The sequence below is a fragment of the Ambystoma mexicanum genome, chromosome 13, assembly GCF_040938575.1.
Source record: "Ambystoma mexicanum isolate Mex_15411 chromosome 13, UKY_AmexF1_1, whole genome shotgun sequence".
In the NCBI taxonomy this organism is placed as follows: Eukaryota; Metazoa; Chordata; class Amphibia; order Caudata; family Ambystomatidae; genus Ambystoma; species Ambystoma mexicanum.
Genome location: NC_090938.1, coordinates 518,961,767 through 518,981,145, shown reverse-complemented (window position 1 = coordinate 518,981,145; position 19,379 = coordinate 518,961,767). Strand labels below are relative to the sequence as shown.

The 19,379-nt window shown below is 43.4% G+C and overlaps 1 protein-coding gene across 3 annotated transcripts in view; it reads left to right on the top strand.

Annotated features, from left to right (window-relative positions):
* BRCA1 (BRCA1 DNA repair associated) overlaps nt 1-19,379 on the top strand; it is a 560,494-nt gene that overhangs the window by 238,034 nt on the left and 303,081 nt on the right. For all 3 annotated transcript variants that reach the window (XM_069634200.1, XM_069634199.1, XM_069634201.1), the window contains exon 9: nt 13,248-13,390. In XM_069634200.1, the coding sequence (XP_069490301.1) occupies nt 13,248-13,390 (143 nt within the window). The remainder of the gene's footprint in view (nt 1-13,247; nt 13,391-19,379) is intronic.

Below are 19,379 nucleotides of genomic sequence, written 5' to 3'. Positions count from 1 at the left end.
CACAGCTATACCTCGGGATCGACTCCATCAAGGACATCCACAGGCTCAAAACCTGCCTCTCTCTGATCCAGTCTTGGATGTCCAGTGCATACTGAAGCTCAACCTCGACAAGACCAAATTCCCCATAACAAAACCGCACACCCAGACATACAGACCTGGCTATCGACCATGAACCCTGAGACCTTCACACTGAGCTCACCTGCGCCAAGTCCCTCGGGTTCCACATCGACAAAGTTTGATATCAGCGCTCCCTTCTGCGGAAAGTCAAGCACCCCCACACTCCAAACAGCTTTAGATCCACTGTTAACACACTGGTCTTATCCCACCTGGATGGGGGCAGTGCCCTCCTCAAAGGCCTCCCGTTGTCCTCCTTTGTGCCCTTGAGAAGTATCCTACACACAACTGCATGCCTCATCAAGGTTCTACGCAGGTACGACACATCACCCCGGCCCTCATTGACCATCACGGACTCCCACTGCATGCACAAATCACCTTAATGTCTTGCTGCATCATCTATAAGGCAGTCGCCCTCAAGTCACCCAGCTACCTTGCAGAGAAACTCAGCATCTCTGGCGCACAGCGCACCACCAGAAGCCAGGGCACGTGCAGACTTGAAATCCGCTGCTGCATAAAGGAAAGGACCAGAAAACAAGCTCTCTGCATATGCTCCCCAAGACTATGCAACCTCCCAGTCGGCATCAGACTCGCTCCCATGCTCCTACAATTCAGAAAAGAACTCAAGAGCCCCTCTTCAAGGAGTCTCTCCTCCTCAATACCTAGGCCATCACGTCACCCCTGTGCCACCTGACTCGCTAGACGCTGTAAGCGCCTCTCCTCCTGCCACTGTCATGCACTCAGTCCCCCTTTCCCTCCAGGTCCCTGACATCCCCCATGATTAAGCCCCACAGTACCATGCTGCAGCACCAGGGGTCTACATCTCCAACATTGCGGTGAATGGGACATCACATGCGACATCACATGCGACGCCATTGGCAGCTTCATCATCTACGGCGCCCTTGACAACTCCCATGGCGCTTATCAAGGAAACTCGTCTCTATGACAACACGACGCGGATTGAGACGAGTCTTAACAAAGGCAGGGATCACGTGAACTGTCGTCCCTGGTTCCCATACGCCCATCTCCTAGATGCACCTCCATGATTACGAGATACGGCTCCCGGGCTTTTTCAATGACATCTCTCTCGTATCCCCCCCTGTCATATTTCTCCAACATTTTTAGATTCTCTTCTCTTAACATCTCTTCCGTTGATACAATCCACTTTAATCATAAGAATTGGCTATATGTTAGGTTATTCTTTAGGTGTTACGGGTGGTGGCTTAGGTAATGCAGTGAATTGTTGACATCTGTAGTTTTGTGGAATGTTTGTTACTATCCCATTTCCTCTCAGTTCCAGTTCGACATCCAGAAAGTGCAATTTTGGTCTCCCTACTTCCATGGTGAATTTTATACGTTCATGAAGAGTTTAGGAATTGCAAAAAGACATTCAACTCTCGTCGTTCTCCTCTCCAGATGACAAAAATGTCATCTATGTACCTTTTCCAGGTTATGATTTTTGTGTGTGTGTGTGTGTGTCCATGAGTTGACTCTAGGTGATACATGAACAGATTTGAATATACTGAGGCCATTGAAGATCCCATCAATGTGCTGGAGGCTTGTAAATAAATTTGTTTTGTAGCGAAAATAGTTATTTACTAGTATGATTTTGCTTGGTTCTAGTATCAATTATTTTATTAGCTTTACAGTTATCGCTGAGTAGTGATCATGCCAATGCTTCTAGTCCATCTTGATGCGGAATTGAAGTATATAAACTTTGTACATCCGAGGAGACTAGTAGCTCACACTCCTGTACATCCACTAACTCCTCCAAGGAATTTAAGAAGTGGGAAGTGTCCCTTAGGTAGGTAGAAGTTGCTTGTACCAATGGTTGTAATGCCTTATCCACATACACTGCTAGTGGGTTGAAGATGCTGTCGGTACCAGCCACTATAGGTCTTAATGGTGGATTGTTTAGAGCCTTATAGATTTTCGGTAAGCCGTAGACTACTGGCGTTATTGGATGATCATTTGTTAAAAAACGTTTCGTTTTCTGTTACCCAATCATTTTCACGTGCCTTTTCCAGTGGCTTTTATTATTTGTGCAATTTGACCTGTTGGATCTTGTTCAATCTTTATGTATGTTTTCGTCTTCTAGTAGTTCCTTAATTTGGTTGTCATAGAAGGTGGTGTCCATGATGACAATGGCGCCTCCTTTGTCTGCTGGTTTCAAAGTTATTGTATGATCATACACTAGATCCTTTATGATCTGGCCCTGGTGTCGTCTGATATTGTATCTCAATGTCTTCGTAAAGTACACCTTCAGCAGGTCCTTCAGCATTTGTCCTTCAAACCTTTTTATGGCCATTTTATTGACCTGTTGGTCAAACTAGCTTCTCGGTTTCATTTCAAGATATTCATGTGTTGTAACTTGATCTTCTATTGTGGGTTGTAGATCAAAAAATACTTTTAATCACATTTTTCGTATTATCTATAAAGATTAACTTTTTCTTCCAATACATTTTTTGTGCTGGGATGAAAGATCCAAATTCAACGTATCCAATTCATTCTTAGATAGATTTTTGGAGTATATAATCATAACTAGCTGTTCTGTTTGTTCCTTGGTCTTAGGCTTTTTGTTGCCTCTTCTCATCTTTTTTCTGGGAATGGAAAAAGTGTAATTTCGAATGGATTATGTCCTCCCACGTATTAATCATCTTTATACGATAACCAGCAGTTTCTGAATTTCTTTTCGACAGAGGGCGCTGTGTGTGTCAATGCAGTAGATTCAATGTCCCTCGAGGGCCTCCGTCTCGAGAATGTCCTTGAAGGCATTCATAGCACGCACAGCGCCCGTTGGCTTCAGTTACGTTTATCTGCATAAGCGAACGCTTCCAGAAATTACGGCGTGCTTCCTTTGTTTGCGATAATGTCTTCTTCCTCAACACCTACTACCCCGAAGACGGGGTTAAAAAAGTGTTGGGACCGTGATTCTAAAATGTTGTTAACCGACCCACACCATGTTTGACTGTGGTGTCTTGGGGTGGAGCATAAGACCTCAGCCTGCTTGAATTGCCAGTCAATGACTGGAAAGGCTCTGGAGGAGCAAAAGGTGAAATTGGCAGTAAGTAAAAACCCCCTGAAATCCCCATCGACTACTCAGTCAAAGAAACCTTCGTCCCACGAGCCGAGAGGCGACTCTCCTCGAATGAAGGTTAAAAGGTCGAGGAGTGGCTCCCACCCCTCTGCATCATGGGAAGTCGAAAAAGATGCCCCACAGGTCGCCTTCTCCAACTTGGAAGTCAGACACCTTCCCTGAGAGTGTATCTTGTCCCACGAAAAGCTCCACACCTGCTGAATAGGAAGCATTTAGATCTGAAATACTAAAAATATTTTAAAAACAAAACCCCTCGGCAAGTCCTGCTCCTACCACACCATCCAAAAAGCTGGTAAGGAAAGGGCTCGAGACAAATCCTGCGCGCCCTCGAGCCCGGGACGAAGGCCAGATCCTCATTGCGACGTGATGACAAGTCATCGAACGATCCTTCGCGCTGTAAGTCCAAACATACGTCGAGGTAGTCCACACCAACGCCCCTGACGCCAGACGTACCGTCAACGCCAACCGTTAAACCAATGGTGCCATTGAAGCCGAAAAAGATTTTGCTGCCTCATTGAGTGTCGAGTACAGTTTCTTAAGCCTTCAATACCTATCCCAGACAAGACCTACATTCCTTTACCAAGGAAAGATCATTTCAAATCTCTCAGCCATCAGACAATGATGCACATTTTCGTCTTCAATTTGGTACACCAAATGTGCCTCAGAGCTTTATTTCGAAAGAGTCTAGATTGAGAGTTCTTTATGATAATTTACGAATGGCCAGTGGGGTAGACGCCTAACTAGAGCTAGATTTTGTTAGACCGGAAGTTGGTGAGCATGCAGATGCTTCATATAGACAACTAATGTCTAGGGTGGGGGAGTAGGCCTACCCTCCCCTTTGAACATGATGATCTGATTGACATCCTTGATAAGGGTCCGCAAATGGATCCTATTTCACTATTTCATATCACTCTCCAAAAAAGGGTGGCAGCAAATTGGGAGACGCCAGAGACTAATCCGGCAGGAAACAAAAACCTGACAAAAAAATGCCACCCTTCCAGTAGTGACCCCGGCCACCTGTCTAAACACCCCACTCCAGAGAGTCTGGTAGTACAGGCAGCGCTGCAACTTCCAAGCTTGCAAATTATCCAACTATCCCTCCAGGAAGGACAAGAGACTAGATGGATGGGCAAGAAACTATTTTTTGCAGGGAGCATGGCTCTTAAATCAGCCAAATCCATGTGTGCCCTAGCAAAATTCTCATTTGCTCTGAGACTGTATTTCCATGGCGGCAGAGCACATTCCCGAGGGGGAGGAAAGAGATGGGTTCTTGGCTATTGTTAGAGATGGCAAAAGAAGCCAAAGAAGCCATGTGCGAGTCACTTCAATCTGGTCTGGATTCTGCCGACAGCATCAGAAGGCACTGTAATACGCAGATTATTGCCGTGGTTGAGGAAGTCGTGATTTGCGACGGATGTGCAATCTATACTCCTCAACATGCCTTTTGACTGGTCTCACATTGTTGGCAACGAGGCTGACGAAAGCCTTGAAGTTGCAGACCTCAAAGGCGGCAGCCAAATTCTTAGGTGCCGCTTTTAGGCAGCCTCAGCCTTTTCCCCCCCAGTGGACAGCCTTGGAGGGGTAGATATACTACTAAGTTGGAAGAGCTAGAGAAATGGCTGGTCAACGAGGCCAAAGAAGATTCCGTCATGGTCGACAAGGGAAACTTGTGTAGCCTGCTCAAGCAGGGGGGTCCTTACCAACAGCCACTGCATCAGCCGCCTCAAAACCTCCGAGGTCTGTAGTCACAAAACACCAGTGGGAGGCAGACTGTGTCAGCATTTGAATGAATGGCAAGACGTTACTTTGGGTGCTTGGGCATTGGAAACCATAGCCCACCGTTACTGCCTTCCTTTCATTCAGAGACCTCAGAACCATCCACTGGGGAGCCACTCTTTGAGGGCTCCAGATCCGCTCCTTGTGCAGGAAATTTTGACCATGCTAAAGAAAGGCGTTCTAGAACGGTGCCTGTAGCGGAAAGGAACTAGGGATGGTATTCTCCAGATTTCCTAATACCCAAGGAAGACGGAGGACTGAGACCCATCTTGGACTTGAGATACTTGAACAAGTTGCTCAGAAAGGACAAGTTCAAGATGGTCACACATTCTCAGATCCTTCAGGCCCTGCAGCTCCAGGATTGGATGGTGTCATTGGACCTTCAGGATGCTTATTTTCATGTGCCAATATATTTCAAGCACAGAAAATAACTGAGGTTCGCTGTTAGCCGTTCTCCTGATCAGTTTTAAGTTATGCCATTCGGGCTAACCTCCGCCTCTAGGGTTTTCAGGTCTACCCCTACCTGGAGGATTGGCTGATCAGGGTGCGTTCTCCCGAACAAGTCCTGGATCATCTCAATTTCACCTGCCACTCTCTTCAGACTGTGCTTCTCTCTCTCAATTACAAGAAGTCCCTTATGACACCTTCTCTAAAGCTCCAGTTCATTGGAAAAGCTTGCCACACGTGGTGAGGGCTCAAGACATTCTACAGATGGTCTCCAAATTGGATTTCTTTTTTTTTTCTTTTTCTTTAATTTTCTTTTTTTTTTTTTTAGGTTCCTCTGCCTCATGGAATCCTGCATTTTTCTGGTGAAAGAGGGTCGCCTCAGAATGAGATCCCTTCAATGGGCCCTCGGACACAATGGTCCCAGTTCTCACGAAACATGTCAGACCTACTTCAGGTTCCAAACAGGGTCGCACAGGATCTCCTGTGGTGGACCTGTGAGGACAACATTCTGAAGGGCGAACCCTTTTGGCAACCATGGCTGGAGATAACGGTAGTGACGGACGCCTCACTCACGGGGGCCCACGCCAACGATCTGACAATCTGCGGTCGTTTGTATCCATCGGAGTCCAAACTACATATCAATCTTTTGGAGCTCCTCTTTTCCAGGATGAGGTGGAGGGTAGAAAGTGGGCAATATAATGTTTTGCCCAACATGAAAATCATAAATGATTTTGGGTAAAAATGAAGGCTTAACCATCAGAACAACCCTATCCTTGTGGAAGATGGTAAAGGGTGGCTTCGATGATGGAGCCTGCAATTCACTCACTCGACGGGCTGAGGTTAATGTTACCAAAAGAGTGGTTTTAAATTTTAACCTTAACAGACATGAATGTATATGTTCAAAGGGTGCACACATTAGACATTTTAGTACCAGATTAAGATCCCAAACTGGAACCTGGATAGGAGATGAGGAGGGATTGGGGGGGAACACATTGGTGAGTCCCTTTTTTAAAAAAAATGTCACCAATGGGATTTTGAAATATGAATATTCTTCTGACGAGCGCTTAAAGATGGATAGCACCGCCAAATAGCCCTTAGTAGTTCCAACCTGCAGCCCCAGATTGGCTATGGATAGTAGAAAAGATAACACTTCCGGTGTTTTTCATACAAAAGGATCTACATTCTTGTCTATGCACCAGGTGCAGAATGTGTTCCAACGGCAACGGTACAAGGATTTTGTTGCTGGTCTTCTAGTGGAAGGAAAAAGCTCCATTACGGAGGTCCCACTCCTTGTATCTCAGCTTTTCAGAAACCATGCATGAAGGCTGAGTGTCTTGACCTCTGGATGGAGAACCCAACGCTCCTTTCGCGAGAGAAGGTCCTCTCTTAGTGGGAGACATATTGGGGGGGCAGAAGGTCCGGTTACCATGTCCTCCTGGTCCGGTTACCATGTCCTCCTGGCCCAATCCGAGGCAAGAACGTTCTCACCCTCCTGATCACTGCAGGAAACGCGTAGAGGAGTGTAAACTCCCAGCCCTCTCCTAATGCATCTCCTAGAGCTCCTCTTGGAGGAAATTCCTGGAGCAGTTTAGTTCGCACTCCGGTTGACCCTGGTTGCGAACCGATCCAGTGAGGGGTTCCCCAAAGGGTGCAAATCTCTTGAATTACTTCCTGAGCTAGTTTCCACTCATGGGAGACAATGCTCTGCCTGCTCAGAGCGTCTGCCACCATGTTCTCTTCTCCAGCTAGGTGAACTGCCGATAGAGAGATTTTTTTCTTGAATTGCCCAGTACCAGAGCTGCATTGCCTCTCTGCACAGTGGTAGTGACCCTACACCTCCTCTCTTGTTGAGGGAGTACATGGCCACTGTGGTGTCCGTCATTATCAGGACATTCTTTCCCCATGCAGAGGGCAGGAAAGCCTTCAGCGAATGTTTGATTGGCCTCAGCTCCAAAAGATTGAAAGAGATCATTGGCCCCAATCTTGCCGTTTATTATGGGAGGAATTCATTTTTAATTCAAGGAGTAACGATGCAGTTAACATGGGATTCAAACCTAATATCTCTGGGTCATTTAAGACTTATTCAACAGGTGCCTTTTCTAACAGTTTTTTGGCTTACTTGTTTAGCCTTGCAAAGTGTAACTATTGAGATGCAGTTTAACTTCCCTTAACCTTGAGGTTGGCTCAGATGTCCATGCTGCCTCCACTTTTCCTGGGGTCTGCAACCTCTGGCATCCAGACGTTTCGGGCTGCAAATCCCCTCCCCATTGACTATGCTGGGTAGGGCCAAACGGAGTGGTAGTCCAAAACATCAGGAGAGCCCAAGGTTGCAAACCTTGGCCATATTCCAATAAGAGAGGCCTCTTAATTCTCTTGGCGATTTTTTTACATACTTCATTCTTTAATGTGAAATATTCTATTCAAACTATCATAACATCCAATCATGTAAATGAATTACAAAATTACACTGGTTTAAAGGTCAGTGGCGTTTGTCTTTGTGAACTCAGAATCTGAGCAATGTTATACTTGTTACTCACCCCAATTCAAGAGAAAACATCGCTCCGATTCCCAAACGTGGACTTTCCAAATACATGTCTACTTGTCACCAAACATGATGATTCACTGTAATTCTGTGTCAACCAATCGTAATAGCTTTATCACCAACATAGGACAACCAATGCCTGGTCTATATGAACTCTGGCCCTATACACATTGACGAATGCTGCAAGCTGCACCGCGGAAAGAAGCCCATTTCATACTGTCCATGCCAGATCACGTCCCTGTCCAGCGTACACTGCTGGGTGAACGTGGTTTTCTCTTCATGGCAAAGCACTTTGAACAAACATTGGATGTGGAATAAAGGCACAAGCAAAACTGAGCCGCCAATCTTTTTTTATAAGATGGGAATATGAACAAGATTTTAAACCAGGATATTTAATAATTGTGGAATTACCTGTTCTGTACTGTCTCACAACAATTATGGAATTGTTGTAATGTAATTGTTATTGATTTGTGTAAATGTTTCTATGTGTAAACTAAACGAACAGTAAAGTATTTGATGATAGTTGCAAACCATATTAAATTTACGTAATTCTTTACCAGGATCAGCAACCTGGCCACATCTGCTTAATCAAGTTCAGTGAAGTCTTGTGCGCCTCCAGTTTTGAGTCCTGCGTGGCTGCCGTAGCATTAATGCCGGGTATTCACTTTCTAGACTTGCGACTACACAGTACCGGGGTACTTCTGAGCTGCACACATCATCATAGCAGCAATGCTTTCTTGCATTTTCCCTTTCCTTCCACTAACCTAACCCACCCCACTTTCAGACTGCCAGAGCACCTGGAGACCATTTAAAGAACTGTTATCTTTGGTTGAAATGTTCGAATTCCTGCTTTAACTAGTGGCAATGTGTGTATTCTATTCTGTCTGCGAAGGTGTGCTTGAAATTTAAACTACGACCCAAAGGTTACCTATTTTTCTGATTTGTCTGTGTTCACCAACATGGCTTAACCAACAAAAAAAGAAGAGACGAGGAGTATTTTACGACATAAGGGTTCGGCCCCTGAGAATGACCATGGACAATCAATAAGTAGAGAACCCTTCTGTCTGTTTTCTCCTCCCATTGTGGACGCAGGGCTAACAGTTCATGAAACAAATACAGAACTGTAAAAAGTTCTTGAATGTAAAAAATTAAATGTTATTAAACATAATGTGCACAATTAAGTTAAAACGCATAAAAATTCATTATACATATTCAAATCACAATAAAACTTCTAAAATACAATACAAAATATCACAGATTACGTTAAAAACACATGGTACAAACAAATGTCATGCCTTCAATTGGCTACAACCACTAAAGTGCAAAACTCATGAACTGTGTTGGATGGCAGATAAAGTAAAAGTACCACTGATGGTTACTTTATTTTCTTGCATATAGAAACAAGTGAGTGAATCCTTACAAGCAACAAAAAGGTTCTTTAACAACTCAATATCTTATTAAGCACACTGTTAAACAGTACAGTGTGAATCAAACCCAACATGTTTTGTTCTGTATCTTGTTACACAGATTTCTCCAGATGTTCTTCAGGGGACCAACAACTTCAGATTTTAAAGCACTCAATCTTGAGTTAGCAGAAGTCAAAACACATCAATTCCTGCATATACGTCCAACCACTACAGGAGAAAACAGATATGTAGCTGTCAATAATACTACCAGTCTAACTTGCCTTAACACTGTAGGTACCCACATGCACCCAGGCGGCTTACCAAATTAATTTAACTAATTAATATTTTTCGAAATAGTATGGATATCTTTTACTAGACAGCGACCTATTAGGGTGACACAAACAATAGTGAAAAAGTCATACAAACCGTGTGCATCACTTCATCTACTCTTCCACACTTTCACACAACACTGCAGCACTTGATTACATTATATACCACTTCATCCGTTCCAAATGAGTCTTGATAACACCTGATGTCAAGATGTTGCTTCACTTCGTATCTCTTCCTGCATATAATCTTGACATCAATAACGGTCTTACACATTCAACCGTAATACCAGTTTTCAAAAGAAATGAGTGTTTAGCACACTCCCACACTGGAGCTGTCTACTCTTACCAGTCATCATATCTCGACTTGCTTAAGAAATGTATGCCTAGCACTTACATACATTGGTGTATTATGTTTGTTTATTTTATTTATAAAGCGCTGTACATTATAACAATACAATAACAGTAGTAGCCGATACAAATATGAGTCAAACCATCAATACATCAACTAGAACAATTTGCCAGCAGAGATAAATGAGGGAAAAATGGTGTAGAGTTGAATGGAGTGGGGAAGAGGAAGTGAGATAAGGTAGGGGGGGAAGAGGGGATAAAGAGGAGACAAGGAAGGGATAGAGACATGAGGAGGAGGATAAAAGACGGGTGGGGGAAGATCAGAGTATCAGGGAGGGGGGTGGAGAAGGAGAGATTTTAAGGAAAGACGAAAGGAGGAATAGGTGGGGATGGAGCGGATAGAGGGGGGAAGGGAGTTCCAGTGAAGGGGGGGCAAGGAGCTGAAAGGAGCGAAAACGAGAGGAGGCACATGGGGACGGGGAACAAGGAGAAGGAAGTGATTTGCAGATCTGAGGGAACGGGAGGGAGTATAGAATGAGATGAGAGATGAGAGATATGGGGGAGCAGGTTCATGGAGAGATTTAAAGACGAGACAGAGTAAGTGGAATTTGAGTTGGGAATGAAAGGAAAGCCAGCCAAGCTGCGAGAGCGAGGAGGAGAATGGAGTCTTTAGGTGAGAGTAAACAGAGGGTGCGGATGGCAGAGTTGAAGAGGGATTTTAGGGGGGGGCAAGATGAGATGCAGGGAGTCCGAAGAGGGGAGAGGAGCAGAAGAAAAGACGAGAGAAGAGAAGGATATTAAAAGTTTAGTGGCGTGGAAGGTTAGAGAGGAACGTATTTTGCGGGTATTGAAAAGGTGGTAGCGACATCCGCGGGAAGTGAGAGAGATGTGGTGGGTGAAGGAAAGGGAGGAGTCGAAGTGAATGCCAAGGTTACGAGCATGGGCAGAGAGAGGAAGATTAGTGGGAGGAAAGTGAATATAAGGAGGGGGAGACGGAGGAGGATTAGTGTTGGAGGGAAAGAATAAGACTTCAGTCTTGTCTGTATTAAGAGACAGAAAATGGGATGACATCCAATTTTTAATGGCAGTAAGACAAGAAGAGAGCTTAAGATGGAAGTCCGGAGTGAAGGAAGAGAATGAGAGGAAAAGCTCGGTGTCATCAGCATAGAAGTGATGAGAAATGCCGAATGTGGAGATGATAGGTGCGAGAAGCGAAGTGTAAAGGGAGAAAAGAAAGGGGCCAAGGACAGATCCTTGGGGAACGCCATAGTCCAGTGGAAGCGTAGAAGAGGTACGACTGCCCCATGATACGGAAAAAGAGCGGTGGGAGAGGTAAGAGCCAGTTGAGGACAGAGCCTTTGAAACCTAAAGAGAGAGTGTTGAGCAGTAAGGGGTGGTCAACGGTGTCAAAGGCTGCAGAGAGATCTCGGAGGATAATGATAGAGGAATGCTTAGAGTAGCGAGCAGTAAGGAGGGAGTTGAGGATCTGGGTAAGGGCAGTCTCAGGGGAGTGTTTAGGACGAAAGCCAGATTGAAAGGGGGGAAGGAGAGAGTAGTTGGTGGCGAACGCAGAGAGCTGGGAATAGACAATGCGTTCTTACTGGGCTCTTGTAAGACATGAGGGACAGGAACACACATCTCAACGTTTCTGTCTTCTGTATTTAATTTACCTTCCGTACTTGACTCATCGATGTCTACCCGCATCCGACTGCCGTTGTCAGATGATCGAGACGGTTCGCCTACTAATGTTACAAAAAATGGCACGAACATAGTTTCGCATCTTCCGACACCGACTTGGGATAACTACAAAAATTCGATAGATGCACTACTAGACCCTCATTAGATGCGGTTCGCAGTAATACTGCATGTTGAACTCAAACGAAAAGAGCATGTCGTATTACTCTACCCGACCGGTCTATCGGCTGTATAAACAAATCAAGGTCACTTACTCTCTCGCGTAAACGTTCAAACGTGTCTCCGTTCCTGGCCGTCATGTCACGTGGCTCCTATCACCTGACTGCTGCTACACCGTGCAGGAGAAACTACGTTTTATTTTTAAAGGGTCTTCATCACGAACTCATTTACTAAGTGACCAACCCTTAACGCTCTGCACCTGCAGTCTGTTTTCAACAGTGACTATAACGGTAAATGACTAAGCCTTACCTAATCTCACTGACCAATTTTATAGTTTAATTCAGCTCCTCCAAGTTACACTGGGAAAATATATTTATCCTTGCAAACTATACAAACCTCGGTTCACCTTTCACTATCTAACTAGTATAGATCACTTGAAATTAGCACAAACACCTATTTTGTTAAATGTAGTGTCAATCACGTAACTACATCATAGATTGTGCCGTTCCACCAGTTCATTCAGACCAGTCACTGACGAGTTGCATAAAAAAAATCAACCATTGTTCCTTTTTATGTAACAATTTAGTTGTACAACCTCTGTTCTGTGCTATTGGGATTTGGAGTAATACCGTCCATTTTAAAACTTCACTCGTGTGTTCCATTGTTAAATTATTCACCAATGGAGCTATCACCACTTTATTTTTAATACAGCTACGATGTTCAGAGATTCTTACCTTGACTTTTCGTTCAGTCATCCCAATTTAAATCTTCGGGCATGGGCACCAAATAGCATAGACCACATTACTGGAGTTACAATTCGTAAATTGTCTGTGTCCATAATTTAAACCTATATAGATTTCAGTAGTTCTACTTGTAAACTTGCAATTGGTGCACATTCTACAAGGGGAATGTCCAGTTAACCGGGGGATGCCCCAAAGTTCTGTCAAGCTTTTCTGTTGTCCACCTGTCTGAGAGATATCCTTCTTAGGCAATAATTCTCTTAAATTGGCAGATCTTTCGAACGCACACAATGGTGTTTGTAAAGGGCATTTGCCACCTTGTAAAACATGCCAGTTCTTCTTGATAATCTTAGTAATTTCGTTTGACAATGGTGTGTAAGTACTGACGAACACAATGCCTGGGCACTCTGAGGGTTTCACTTTATACTCTAGGAGTGCTTCACGATTATTATTAATGGATCTCTTAAAAGCTCGTTTGATTATTGCTTTGGGGTATTGTTTTGTCCTCCGTTTCAAACTAAGAGTATTAGTGGCTTCTCACGTATCTTGCCAACATTAATAAACCACACCTTTTCTTTTTATTTCTTGTAATAGTGTTGGAGAAACGGATTTGCTGCAAACTCCAGATCAAGGCTCCGATCTCGAAATAGAAGCCTGCGAGGGCTGTGAAAGAGAGACAGTCGATGATCCATTATCTCCAAGGGCAGATGCAGAAGAAATTATACTGTCTGATCTAGGTATGGGTTGCACTGTTTAAATGCCCATGTAGGGAAACTGGTTGTCCCACCATTAAACGTAAAGATTTTAGTTTATGACTGAGGAAAATACCCATGTGACTTCAGCAATAACCCCCTCCTGGTGAGTGGGAGGGAGAGGTTGTGGTGGTTATTGGCTGGTAACGCCCCAGAAAACTAAGTGAAAGGCCCAAGCAAAGGGAAAATATTTAACAAAGGGTCCGGGCTGTTTCAACTGGAGAAAGCCGCATTGAAGGGGGTTTATAGCTATTGACACACTGCATGTTGTACAGGTTGGTAATAGTTTAACTTTTTCAAAGAAATTGAGAAATGGCTTAGCTGCTGTTTCTCAAGTAAAAATACAATGGAACAACATGGTTGCCGATGAAAATGGGAAAAGTAACTACTCCTAGTCTCTTCTTTATTTACGAGGCAGGCAGCAGAGTGGTTGTGCAGAGGAAGGTGTATATTGTACAAGGGAGTGGTGGTGGTTGGTGAACGGGTCTAGGGTAAGTACTTGGGTGAAGGGGTTGTGGTGAGATGGCTGCCTATAGAACAGCGGAGCGCTCAGATTGTGGGCCTGTTCCAGGAGAGAAGGCCCACATTTTCAGCCCTCTGATTAGCATGACATTACCTCTGAATAGACTATAGTATTGTTAAGTTACCATTTGCTACATGAAGCTCGGTGGCTAGGATGCCTCTGCCAGAAAACCTTTCATGCAGTTTGCTGTATGGCCCCAGTTGATATCAAGGTTTAACTTCTGTAGGAGCAGTATCACTCCTCACTCTTGGTTGGTCAAAGGTCTACTACAAAGTACCCAAACTCCGTATGGTAGCTACACGGTGTCTTGTACAGAGTGAAGACATGCGCACTGTGGTCTGAATCCTGCGTTTATTTTGTTTTTTAAAGAAGTGTGTGTTTTTAGTAGAACCTCAGCAAAACTGACAACTTTTTATGGTCCCCGCTTGGCCTTAAGAAGTTGTAACAGGCAATGCCATTCGTTTTAAATGTAATGCAAAAAGAAATATTTAAATATATGTACATTTCTGCGCTTATCGTTTCCAGCTTGCCTCTCTTGGGTGGTTTGAACCTATTTTGTTAATTTTAGTTGCAGTTTGTCATTTGTGCTCAAAATATTTTTGGGGCCCCCAGCCAGGGTGGTCTTTTGTTGCATCTGGTGAGTTACTGAGTCCATTTCGGATTATCTGATATGTGCTAAGTACAATGAGATTTAGTTTATGTATCCACAGCTTTTATAGAGAGAACATCCTTCATAGAAGGATGCTTGCACGCTGCGTAATTATTTAGAAAGGTACAATAGAACTCCAGTTACGCGTTATAGTCAGTTTCCAGAGATTTAAAGTGCAAGTGGGTAAATCAAAAACGTTTTCAAGAATAGCAAAGAAATGCATTTTTGAGTTATTTTCGAATCTATTACTGAGTGGTACTTGTATCCTGCAGCAAGCAATGTTGGAAATGGGGCAGAGTTTCTCTTTTGCACTAGCGATTGCTTATTTCTGTTGATTGCTATATGCATGATGCTGTAGAGTGGTGGGCTCCAGGGGGATGTTTGAGACATACAGACGTTCTGTAGCAGTACTACGTACAATGAAGTAACATCATTGGCGTGCCTTGACTTTGCACTGAAACCCAAGTGAATTTACCAGGTATATAGATCAAGCATAGCCTGACTGCTTTGCGGGGTAGGAGAGGTTGAATCTCCAAACCAGGGTGGGCATTTCCCTCTCATGATGGCTCTAAATGACCATGTGAGATTTTCCCGAGTCCTTCCTCCTCCCTGGGGGTACAGCACCTAGAAGTTGACCAGTGAATGCAGGCTTAACTGCAGCATGCACTTATACCTGTTCCTTGCCCTGAAATGGGAAAGGAGACTTTCAAACGCTGCGGCAGTGGTAGGAGCGCTCCCACTGAGACGCTGGCTCATCGGCAACAGTACACTTCACCCGTGAAGCGCCTTCTAGTCAGTTGTCCCTTGATGCACTAAAATGTTGCTGCTCTTAATCATCTGTGATGGCCGTTTCTGTACTATTTTATCCTGTGTTGTACTAATCTTTTATGGCGCTCCTGCCGAAATAAAGCTATTGGATTGGGTGAAGCCAGCAGCTCTCCACTGTGGGAGGAGGTAATGAAGTGGACGCCCAATGACTTTGGGAATGCTATCCCTGGGGAAGTAAGTCTTCGTTTAGGCCATGATCTGTAGCCTCCTTGCAAACAGTCGCTACAGTAGCTGCCATGCATAGCCGGGAGACGTTTCAGAGTATGGACCTTCTGTTGGCACCCCTCCTCACCTTAAGACAAATTGAACGGCATTTTATTTTAACAGGCCAAATTACAGGGAATTGTAAAACGTAAGTCATTGTTAGTCTACCAGAGTCCTTTTTAATTGGTACGTTTCTTACTTGGTAATCCTGCTTTTTGTACAGCTATTTACTAAAAGGAGTTGCCTACCAGGACCCCCTTGTGGCTTTCCCAAACACACAAGGTAGTTGTGATACTCAATGTGAGTGTTTGATATCCATACGATTGTAAGGTGGTTTTATAATACCCCCTCATCTTTGACCGTTTAAATCGTGAAAAGCTATAGTGCATCCACAACTGGATTTGTGTTTTTGACACCCACGTCACAGAGCATAAACAAGTTCCATTCATTAATGCACTGAAAAATGAATGTCTGAGAAGACCTAAGCAGGTGACCAGTAGCTGTGGACCGAGCACATGCTAAAAGGCCGGGCGGATATGTCCTGGGCAATGCGTTTGTCTTGGAAGCAAGATAACGCATACCAACACAGGTTCGAATCCTGGGCTTGTGCTTAGAAACGGGTCCCAGTATTAAGTTCGTTGTAAAAGAACCATTCTAATAAATTGGGGACTGCATTTAGCACCCTAAAAATTGTATTGATTTGTTATTTATATAGTGCTTACGCCCATGTGCTGTACAGCACTGGAGTGTAAAAGTTTTATGAATAGACAGCAGTAAGGATGCCAGCCAGCCAGCGCAGCAATATGACCTCAGTTTGTTTAGAGCATTTTTCATTTTTTTTCTTTTTAAAGCCAATGTCAATCTATTGGAAAGCACATAGTGTGTTACGTTGTTGTAATCCATGTTCTGGCAGGATTTGAGCTCCTTCTTTTTAACGCATCCACAATGAAGTGAAACCTGCACAGGTCATTGAAAGCACCATAAGTGGAGAGAAAAACCATTAAATGGCATTGTAAGCACTTGGGCCTCTCTTTAGACATGGCAGAAACCCTGCGTTTAATTTGTCTTCAAGATGGGGCTGGTCCATCTTGCCCTGAAGCTTGACAGAAAACCTGGAGTAGTGCCCTGTAGTCATCAACTCAGATTTGGCCGTCTGTAGCATGGTTAGTCATGCAGATTCTTGAGTTAATCCCAATATCTGCCTTCCATCGTACTAATATGAATTACTTTGTAAATGTTGAACTGCAGGGGCACACCTCTTACATTCATGCTCCTACCGAGCCCTGCTCCCTCCACCACACCCATTGGCTCCCATAGGCTTTTGTTTGGAGTTTTCAACTCCAAATTGTATAACTATATTCTGGGGCTATCCCAACAAGAGCAACTGGCTCTACTTGGAACACCCCATCCCCTGAATTTTGTAATTCTTTTTTTTATTTATTATTGTGAAACCACTTCAGCGAGGGCGTCCAAGTACCTCTGAACTGTTATCCGGGGATGTTTGGGTTTCAGTATCCAAAGGAGGGCTGGAAACTCAGTACTTTGGCATGAAAGACAATTGACTTTTGTGCACTTTGTAATGAAAGGGAACTGAGTCTTTTTTTCTTGTGGCACATACTACTTTAATTTTAGTTTTTGTAATCCAGATCCGGAAGGTCAGGGGCCATTTCACTAGGTTTCAACCCTTTGGTGTCCATGTAGCATTACTATGGGCTCTGTCACAATGTGCGCAAATGGCTGCTTGCTTGGACTTCTACTATTTTGCCAGCGGGGCCTAGCATGGAGGTACAATAGAAAGGACACTGCAGCACTTCACCTAATCTTTGGTCTCGGTCCTGAAGTGCTGAGATCCACTGGCACTAGGATTGCGGATAAGGTCAAACAAAATCTAGTTTTGTGTGCGGTTCTTTATTCAGGATCCTGAGATTTCAATTTTAACCGGTTCTGCATCCTGAAGTAAGGAAAAACAAGACTAAGAGGCGAGGTACAGAATGGACAAGTTGGGTTACATTTATTCAGACTTGCAAGCCAACAAACGGACAGCATCCCACCATGCTGGAATGAGAAAGTGATATGACAAAAGGAGAATTAGGAAGACAAAGAAATAAAACTATGTGGAACACGACTAGAAAAGATGTCTTAACGGTAATCATTTTTTTTTTTATATTAAAACCTAATTGGAGTAAACCCGGATGATTGTTGAATCACGGTAATGGGTGAAACGCAATAGGCTAACAACATTAATCAATTGAATATACACCGAGTGTTGGTGGCGAACACTGGAATGTTTCTAGGTTAAGAGTTAAAAACATGTAAGTAAGGGTATGCTTAAAATGATTTAGACTTGTATATGGAATTTAAGGAATTGAATAGTTGTGGACTAACATTGGAAATGTATCTTTTCCTTTTCCGTGTATTATATATTTTATCATTTATTCTTCGCTACCCTACATTGACACATTGCTGGCCTGCCACTGGTCTGTGTACATTTTTTTAATTTAATTTTGTCTGTTTTTGAACTATGATTGTTTTGTGGTATTTAAAGCCCTGGTGAAGACCAATGTGTGAAAGGTCTAAACATGTGTTGGGGATGTCCAAAGGCTGAATAGGAATTAAATACCTAATGTACAACTTAAAATTGGTGTTTAATCTCAAACTGTAAGTGTAATTTTTGATAATACGAATCAATTGATGGGTGCTGGCGCAGAGGTTAAAACACATTTAACCTTATATTTGTAAGGCTTCTTTGGGCTTGAAGCTCTCTTATCCTCTGCAGCCTAGTAGTGCCAGTGTAAAATAGTGAGTTGGATACTATTGAAATAAGTGATTGTAAAAGTGGTTAGCACAGTGTAGTGTAAGCCCACAGGGTACATATAGATTAGTTTGTTCCATTGGACGAACAAAACAGCATACTTCTTTTTGGTACAGCTCTCTAACAGTGCCTTGTGGCTCCCATACTTGCACAATATTCTACAATTAACTCCATCTAATATTGCACTTCTCCATCTCCTGAGAACCATTGGTATTGGTTGCAGTGTTACTGCAGTGACACACCAGAAACACTAGCAGGTGACCATCTGGGGATGGGGCTGATTAAAAATATAATTGGTCCTTATGACTAAGGACCACTAATTTCTATTTGTTTGGCTTTATCCCTTACCTCATCCAACAACTGGTTCGGCATCTTGGTTCTTATACCTTATATTTACCATATTTGTTTGACTCTTGTAACTATGCTATGTGGTTACCTGCTCAAATTTGTGCTATGAGGCAGATTTTTTATTTTCTCATGCATTTAAAATCCTTTTGAATATCCATGATGTTGAAATGCAATAATATGATTGTATCTTTGTGTACATTTTGAAAGTTATTCTTTATAAAAATTGTTGCTATGATCTTTGGCACTGTAGGCCTGAAGACGACCTAGTTCTAAAGGTTGAAACACATGTTGGCAAACCATTGATCTATCCGTAAAAAGAATATTTGTATAAACTTGATTTGGTAGCTTTTAGGATACATTTTTGTAGGGGTTGACGCAAGTGATCTACTGTATTGTTTTGATGCTTCCCAGGTTTTCCAAATTAAAAGTCTCTACGATCAGGAATTGAGTAGGTTTATTATGTCGAGTGAAATAATGCTAGGAGTCCGGAAGATCACGTTAACTATTAACTGCCTAAACATGAAGTGGGCGGGCGACTCTTTTGGGGCTTCCTCTGCCTGTTTAGTTTGCTGTTTGCCCATTTTCCTTTCCCTATTTAATTCAGCATTTA